This window comes from Salmo salar, chromosome 12 (genome assembly GCF_965601325.2).
Source record: "Salmo salar chromosome 12, fSalSal1, whole genome shotgun sequence".
NCBI lineage: Eukaryota > Metazoa > Chordata > Actinopteri > Salmoniformes > Salmonidae > Salmo > Salmo salar.
Window position 1 is genome coordinate 69,725,706 of NC_138302.1, and position 8,849 is coordinate 69,734,554.

The 8,849-nt window shown below is 43.1% G+C and overlaps 1 protein-coding gene across 2 annotated transcripts; it reads left to right on the forward strand.

The window, feature by feature from the left end:
- Positions 1–705: 705 nt before the first annotated feature.
- srsf3b (serine and arginine rich splicing factor 3b) lies at positions 706–5,570 on the forward strand. 2 transcript variants are annotated; one of them, XM_014132999.2, is made up of 7 exons: positions 706–847; positions 1,614–1,678; positions 1,914–2,124; positions 2,553–2,693; positions 4,402–4,440; positions 4,698–4,784; positions 4,974–5,570. In XM_014132999.2, the coding sequence occupies exons 2-7, from the start codon at positions 1,672–1,674 to the stop codon at positions 4,999–5,001; spliced, it is 513 nt and encodes a 170-aa protein (XP_013988474.1). In that variant the 5' UTR covers positions 706–847; positions 1,614–1,671; the 3' UTR covers positions 5,002–5,570. The 2 variants fall into 2 exon arrangements, with proteins under 2 accessions (XP_013988474.1, XP_013988475.1); XM_014133000.3 differs by lacking the exon at positions 1,614–1,678 and having other exon boundaries at positions 720–847.
- The last annotated feature ends 3,279 nt before the right edge of the window (positions 5,571–8,849 follow it).

Sequence of the window (8,849 nt, forward strand, 5' to 3'; positions counted from 1 at the left end):
GTGAAGGTTAAATGCTGTAATTGTGGGTGAGAACACAGTGCAGCATTTGGTGGATGCCAGGTACAGAGAGAGGCTAGAGAGGCTCAGAGATATAGGATTAGTCATGATGTATCGTATGCAGAGGCCGTAAAACAGATTGGTAGAACTACAGTGCGGACTGATGGAGCTTACATTAATGTACCTGTAGTAAGTGGACCTACTGTCGGGGATGGTGCTCCTGATGGTCCTGGCATGGTTTTGAGGCCTGTTCAGAAATCTTGTGCTCATGAATGTGCGGTGTCAAAGGACACTTTGATAATTAATCAAGTTGACTTCATAGCTTTTATTGGTAAGGTTATCAATACGACTCGGGTTGTGGAAAGCAGAAATGCTAGGTTGAAGGTTTTTGTGGAGACTGCAAAAGAGATATTGGGGGTAACAGATGTTACTGTTGAAATGGTTATTTGACATGCTGAACAATCCTAATGGTGGAGTGTTTCAGCATGATATAGATCAATTTTAATGGGGTTGGGGAGGTGTTTTGGGGGAGGGTGTGAAAGAAGTTAGGGATTTATTTGGTTTTGAATTGTATTTTCATTTTAGTACAGAATCAGGCAGATCATGATTGATAGTACATTCCAACACAGTAGGTGGCGGCATGCACTTAAAAGATTGTTTGCGGACCGCCAGGATATCCTAGAAGTAGAACAAGAACATATCCGTCAGTTACGTAAGACGGATAGATGGTACACACGATCCATAAAGATTTCCGGTCTCCATTTTATTGTAGCTTGCAGATACAGACAGGCGGTTCGACGAAGGACAGGAAACGAATCGACTATCAGTGTTTGTTTTAAAATACATTACGGTAAATAACACCTCTAAATACTACAAAATGTGACACGTATTTCTATTTATCAGTGAACATTGGTTCTTTGATATTTATTCGAACTTTCTCTTGTATTCGTATTAGCTAGCTGGCCCTAGCTAGCCATTTCTTTCCTCAGGTAGCTAGCTAACGAGTAGCTGAAATGGCTAGACCAAACTGTATCGCAGCAAGTAAATGATTATGTTGCAGTTCATTTGCAATTGTACTCTATACAGTTATACTCTCTCACACGTAGCTATGGCATGTGCAAATGGTGAACTAGTCAGTACAGGGACTGGGGAGGGAGCCAGCAAATGTTGAGGGTTATGGTTATCGCAGCAAGGCCCCTTCTTCCATTTTGCGTAGTAACGTAAGTGAACAAAGGCTGGAGGTGTGATTGGTGTTTACAAGCGTTAGCTAGTTGTTTTACCCTCTTATTATAGTTTGTTATTGCAGTATAGCAGAACCAATTAGCTATTTCACGGAAATAAGAAATCTCGCAATGCATTTCCATGTGCTATGCATTTCCACACCAATGGCTTTATGCCCTATTGTTGCCTACCCCAAATTCAGCCATAATGATACACATCTGCTTGATTGTTATAAACACACCTGGCTGTTTGAATATGGGTTTAATTGTATGTGGAGGACCATTTTTATCTAAGTGTTATGAACAGACAATTGGCCTACTTGAATATACATTGTTGTTGTGATGTGTGGAAAATGTGTACTACATGAAAATCTAAATGGACAAATCTTCTTTCAGTTTCTCATTCACGTTTGCAGAGTATCAATTTTTGTTTTGAAAATTGAGGCCTGTTGAAATGGGAGGTAATTACCTACGTTTTTGTTCCTTGCATGCCAATACAATTCACATAATTAGAGGTGTGTGTAACAGAACTGCTTGAAGTAGCTTTTCTTGTTCACATCTATCTGAATGCAATTGAGCCCCAGGTTCTTTTTACAGGTGCATGCCTTTAAAGTTAAGTAAATTTGCTGATAGGCTGCCTTTTTGAATAATGATTCCTAGAAAGCAAAACATACATGCTGTTTAATATTTTTAAAGATCCAGCCATGCACCGAGATTGCCCTCTCGACTGCAAGGTCTACGTGGGAAACCTGGGGAACAATGGCAATAAGACAGAGCTGGAGCGGTCATTCGGCTATTATGGGCCACTTCGCAGTGTCTGGGTAGCTAGGAACCCCCCAGGCTTTGCTTTTGTGGAATTTGAAGATCCAAGGGATGCAACCGATGCAGTGAGAGAACTTGATGGAAGGTAAAACCTAAGAACAAGTTCCTCTGGTGTAAAAATAACTGAATGATAGAATCAGGAAATTTGAGGTCATTTTTCAGGTTTTTGTTCCTTGCATGCCAATACGCTTGACAGTTTGACAAAATAAATGCAGATAATTTCAGAGGTGTCTTCCAGAACTGTTGGAAGTAGAAGTAGCTTTTCTGGTTTGTACGTATGAATTCAAATGATCCACGTGTGCTTTATACTCTGGTATAAAATAACTTAATGACAGAGCCTAGTTTGCTTGGAGATCTTTGTTTCCACTCTGATATTTGGAAGGACTGTCTTTTTGTTGCCACTTGCCTCCATTTAACTTCCTGAAAGGGGGTGAAACAAGGCCATGCATGCCATAATGTTTTGGTGACTGTTTAACAGCATGCTCTGCAGTAACACTGTATTGCTCTGCACAGGACACTAAGTGGTTCCCGTGTGCGAGTGGAGCTGTCCAATGGTGAGAAACGCACCCGCAACCGGGGTCCTCCTCCATCGTGGAGCCGACGTCCTCGAGATGACCATCGTGGGCGTCGTGGTAGCCCGCCCGCCAGGCGCAGGTAACCCATCTCCCATACAGGGCTTTATGATAGCAATGCCCAACAGACTACTAATCCTTTTCTGTCCATTTTACTAGTTAAACTATTTTTGTTCCTGTGTCCTCTTTCCAAACGGCATCTCCTGTTTCGCTGCACCATATTGATAGTTTAGCACTGACTGTTTGATAACCCTTTTTACATGGTAGTCTACAGTGGTTAGTGTAATGTGGTGCTGAAGGCATGCAGTTTTCATCTTCATTATCATTGTTTAATGACTTCCGGGGTACTTTAGATCCAGGGGGTGGGTACAGTGTGAAATGAAGTGTGCTGATTTGTATGCCAAGTTTAAGCAATAAGTACATTTGCGTTTTCTCTACCACATGTTCTCTAAATTTGGCTTGCAAGCTTTTCACTGTTACCTGAAGCACTGAACGTGTTTTGGAAGTAGGTGATTCATATTTCAAACCAGTACCTCACTATGAACCGGGTGGGAGGGAAGCTTAATGATGCTAGGTTGGTTGTTTTTGTTACAATTTGAGGTTGCTTTTTTATTGACCATTTATATTAATAAAAATGAACCCCGTTACAGAGTCATCACCATGCCTCTTCTCACCACCCTCTGAGTCAGTCAACTAGTCCTCTTTCAGCATCATGTGACCATTGACCAGCGTGCCCCAATCAGCTTGGCTGATGTCGTGTCACATGGCCAGTCGTCAGGTTGCACCAGCCCATTGGTTCCTGCGCATGCAGTTCTCAGCCTCTTCCTCCTCCAACTTTAACCCAATCGGCAGCGGCCCTCCTCACATTCCCGACCAATCAGCGTTTTACGTCCCCAAATGTCTACACTGCAACCTACCAGCAGCAGCCCTCGGCTAACCAATAAAAGCAGGAAAAATCCACAGCCAGCCCCCATCCGCCAGCCAACTAATCACCTCGCAGCATCTGGCCAGTCCTTTTCAGCCAAATCTGCCTACCCGGCCTACAGTCTACCTCCCCTTCGTCATTTCTAGCTTGTTGAAAACCAAACGACTAGTAAGTTTTACCTGCTTCATACAGTACACTGCTGATTACAAATTTAAAAGTGAAGAGAAAGCTGCTTAAAAAAAGGTTCTCCTTTTTTATTTGAATCAAACAGGATTGGTATTACTCCCTCATTACTGTAATCCGTTGATTTAAAGGGGAATGGACATTTTGAGAAACATTCATTATTAATCTGTGAAGGTCTTTCTAATTGTTCAAAGGAGCTATTGTGATCAATGCTTCCCCTGGTTTAGGTCGCAGTGGTCCCATCTTGTGTGTGCTTTGCACTTGTGCTCAATATGTAGCCTTGAATTTACTGCAGCATTGAGAGCATTCTTACCCAATTTTTGACCATTAATTATATTACAACCCTCCATTTTCTTACCCCTTCCCATTTGGTATAATTGCACTTCTCTTTCCGAAGCATTTTTTTTTTGTCATTCACTCAGCTGGCAGTTAACTAACCATGGCCTTTTATGGGAGGCGATGACTGAATTTCAGATTACAAATGCCTTATCTGCAGTCACCCATTCCCATCCCTGGGGGGGGAGGGGTGTAATAGACATTAACTTGGTTCCCCCATATTTTTTTTTAGTGGGGACTGTAGGGTTTACTTCAGGGTAATTTGGGGGTTGGATGGGTTTGGAATCAATGGGCCACCAATGTATCATGCTCTGCTTTTAACATCCTCTTATTCCCCCCTCCCCAGATCACCACGTAGGAGGAGCTTCAGCCGCAGCCGAAGCAGGTATGTTGACAGCCATTAGAGATTGTAAAAGTTAACAGCTGTACTGTGGGCAGGTAAGATCAAGACAGATTAGTTTTCATGGACTGAAGGACCCAATTTTGAACCTTGTGTATGGTTATGATAAGTATTTGATCTCTTAACACACCACACCCCAGCACGGCTTTCCAAACTTGTCAATGATTAGATCCTCTTGTCAGCAGGGGCCTCTGTAAGATTCAGGTTGCTTTGGTTAATTCTCTTGTTCCTTCTGTATGCAGGTCTCTCTCCAGAGACAGGAAGAGGGAGAGATCTTTGTCCCGGGACAGGAACCACAAACCCTCAAGATCATTTTCTCGATCAAGGAGGTAAGCAGGAGGGGTTTTAACAGACAGCAAGAATTTCTTATCTTGTCTTAGCAACAGTGAAACCACTTTAGTTGTGGCTTTTATGGAACAGTGACAGGCCAATGGTGTAACATATTTTTGAGGGAGTGCATGAATGCTCCAGGGGAAGTTTATATTAACATTCTGGCTTAACTGTTTTCGCCCTCGCAGCCGCTCCAGGTCTACGGAGAGAAAGTAAGGAAATGCATGGCAGTCGAGTTTGAAGGCGAAGAAGATGAATGACTTTTTTTTATTTTTTTTTACAAATATTTTAGCGGTTTCGTTTTTGCTTCTCTGTGACATGTAAGGTATCCAATTCCTCTGTATTGTAAATAAGTTGGGGTGCAGGTGTAACGCATGACTAAAATGGCTGTTAGTCCTGTTAATGCCAAGACATACTGTAGTTGTCCCTAAGCAGTATTCCATTTCATCAATCATTATAAGCTTCTCTGTATTTGTCCATGAAAGTACAGCTCACGGAAACACACCATTCTAAATAGTCTAGTGCTCAAGTCATGTTCCATGTCAGCAAGATTAGTGTGTCTGGATGTGGTGGAAGGCTATGGTCAGCTATCCTATTGTTGGTTAATATACCGATATGTTTTCTAATTGACCTCTAGGACTTCCACTATTCTTCCAGTTCCTGTTGGTAAAGGTTTGTCTTTGCAAATAACGGCACCCTTATTTTGACAATAGCCCACTGTTTTTCTTTTCCTTGATATTTGTACTATTTGTTATGTTCTCTGAATTAAACTAGTTGTAAAAAGGCTTCTTACATTTCTTTTGTGGCAGTTTCATTAAATAATGATTCATTCTAAAAATAGGAAACAGAACTCAAAGGTGGTCTCATGTTGACATCCTGAAGCAACTAGAGCAGAAAAACACCGACTACTACTCAATCACAAATCAATGGGAAATGCTGGGCATCATTATGACATTAGGCAGTGATTACTGTATATTTGATGTGCTATGTGAACCTTATTTGAGGTCAGAACAACGTTTGCTCTTTGCATGCACACATTTTGAGGGGTATTCTGAAATGCACCACAATAGGTTACTGTTGTATTGCATACATTTCTGCTCTTAACTCACCTTTATGGCCTCTAGTTGCACAAAACATGCTCTTTCCATGAAATACTGACCAGGTGAATAATGGTGAACGCTATGATCTCTTATTGATGTCACTTGTAAAATCCACTTCAAACAGTGTAGATGAAGGGGTGGAGACAGGTAAAAAAAAGATATATATATTTTTAAGCCTTGAGACAATGATTGTGTATGTCATTTAGAGGGTAAATGGGTAAGACAAGATTTAAGGGCCTTTGAACAGGGTATGGTATTAGGTGCCAGGCGCGCTGGTTTGAGTGTGTCAACAACTGCAACGTTGCTGGGATTTTCACTTTCAAGTTTTCTGTGTGAATCAAGAATGGTCCACCACCCAAAGGACATCAAGCCAACTTGACAACTGTTGGAAGCATTGGTGTCAACATGGGCCAGCATCCCTGTGGAATACTTTAGACACCTTGTAGAGTCCATGCCCCGATTGAGGCTGGTATGAGGGGGGGGCGGGTTGAGCAACTCAATAGTAGGAAGGTGTTCTTAATGTTTTGTACACAGTGTATACTGCATTCAAGTCATGGCTCATCCTATATAACTCCTTTTATACACACCTGGTCTGTTCACATACTGTCTATACACACCATTCATATACTGCATATTAGAATTAACTGTCAAGAATACAGTATGTACTGTAAATGCACAGTACAAAACCCCATAGCAAAATGGATAGAACTGCAGGAAATTGGCTTCTGGACCTGAGTCTGGAATATAAATATATAGCCCTTCTTACATCAGCAGATATCTCAAAGTGCTGTACAGAAACCCAGCCTAAAACCCCAAACGGCAAGCAATGTAGGTGTAGAAGCACGGTGGCTAGGAAAAACTCCCTAGAAAGGCCAAAATCTAGGAAGAGACCTAGAGATTAACCAGGCTATGAGGGGTGGCCAGTCCTCTTCTAGCTGTGCCGGGTGGAGATTATAACAGATCATGGCCAAGATGTTCAAATGGTCAAATAATAATCACAGTAGTTGTCGAGGGTGCAACAGGTCAGCACCTCAGGAGTAAATGTCAGTTGGCTTTTCATAGCCGATCATTGAGAGTATCTCTACCACTCCTGCTGTCTCTAGAGTTGAAAACAGCAGGTCTGGGACAGGTAGCACGTCCGGTGAACAGGTCAGGGTTCCATAGCCGCAGGCAGAACAGTTGAAACTGGAGCAGCAGCACGGCCAGGTGGACTGGGGACAGCAAGGAGTCATCATGTCAGGTAGTCCTGAGGCATGGTATAGGGCTCTGGTCCTCTGAGAGAAAGAAAGAAAGAGAATTAGAGAGAGCATACTTAAATTCACACAGGACACCGGATAAGACAGGAGAAATACTCCAGATATAACAGACTGACCCTGGCCCCCGACACAAACTACTGCAGCATAAATACTGGAGGCTGAGACAGGAGGGGTCAGGAGATACTGTGGCCCCATCCGATGATACCCCCGGACAGGGCCAAACAGGTAGGATATAACCCCACCCACTTTGCCAAAGCACAGCCCCCACACCACTAGAGGGACATCTTCAACCACCAACTTACCATCCTGAGACAAGGCCAAGTATAGCCCACAAAGATCTCCGCCACGGCACAACCCAAGGGGGGGGGGCGCCAACCCAGACAGGAAGACCACATAAGTGACTCAACTCACTCAAGTGACGCACCCCTCCTAGGGACGGCATGGAAGAGCACCAGTAAGCCAGTGACTCGGCCCCTGTAATAGGGTTAGAGGCAGAGAATCCCAGTGGAGAGAGGGGAACCGGCCAGGCAGTGACAGCAAGGGCGGTTCGTTGCTCCTGTACATTTTACATTTACATTTTAGTCATTTAGCAGACGCTCTTATCCAGAGCAACTTACAGTAGTGAATGCATACATTTCATTTCATGCATTTTTTTTGTACTGGCCCCCCGTGGGAATCGAACCCACAACCCTGGCGTTGCACACACCATGCTGGCGTTGCAAACACCATGCTCTACCAACTGTGCCTTTCCGTTCACCTTCACACTCCTGGGCCAGACTACACTCAATCATAGGACCTACTGAAGCGATGAGTCTTCAATAAGGACTTAAAGGTTGAGACCGAGTCTGCGTCTCTCACATGGGTAGGCAGACCATTCCATAAAAATGGAGCTCTATAGGAGAAAGCCCTGCCTCCAGCTGTTTGCTTAGAAATTCTAGGGACAATTAGGAGGCCTGTGTCTTGTGACCGTAGCGTACGTGTAGGTATGTACGGCAGGACCAAATCGGAAAGATAGGTAGGAGCAAGCCCATGTAATGATTTGTAGGTTAGCAGTAAAAACTTGAAATCAGCCCTAGCCTTAACAGGAAGCCAGTGTAGGGAGGCTAGCACTGGAGTAATATGATCAAATTTTTTGGTTCTAGTCAGGATTCTAGCAGCCATATTTAGCACTAACTGAAGTTTATTTAGTGCTTTATCCGGGTAGCCGGAAAGTAGAGCATTGCAGTAGTCTAACCTAGAAGTGACAAAAGCACGGATTAATTTTTCTGCATCAGTTTTGGACAGAAAATGTCAGATTTTTACAATGTTACGTAGATGGAAAAAAGCTGTCCCTTGAAACAGTCTTGATATGTTTGTCAAAAGAGAGATCAGGGTCCAGAGTAACGCTTAGGTCCTTCACAGTTTTATTTGAGACGGCTGTACAACCGTCAAGATTAATTGTCAGATTCAACAGAAGATCTCTTTGTTTCTTGGGACCTAGAACAAGCATCTCTGTTTTGTCCGAGTTTAAAAGTAGAACGTTTGTAGCCATCCACTTCCTTATGTCTGAAACACAGGCATCCAGCGAGGGCAATGTTGGGGCTTCACCATGTTTCATCAAAATGTACAGCTGTGTGTCATCCGCATAGCAGTGAAAGTTAACATTTTGTTTTCGAATGACATCCCCAAGAGGTCTATACTGTATACATAAAGTTGGTGGTTACGTTCA

Excerpts from the sequence above, each read along its gene's own strand:
- srsf3b (XM_014132999.2), top strand. Across the intron at positions 2,694-4,401 it reads AGCCCGCCCGCCAGGCGCAG|ATCACCACGTAGGAGGAGCT; the intron begins GTAACCCATCTC and ends CCCCCTCCCCAG. Across the intron at positions 4,785-4,973 it reads TCATTTTCTCGATCAAGGAG|CCGCTCCAGGTCTACGGAGA; the intron begins GTAAGCAGGAGG and ends TCGCCCTCGCAG.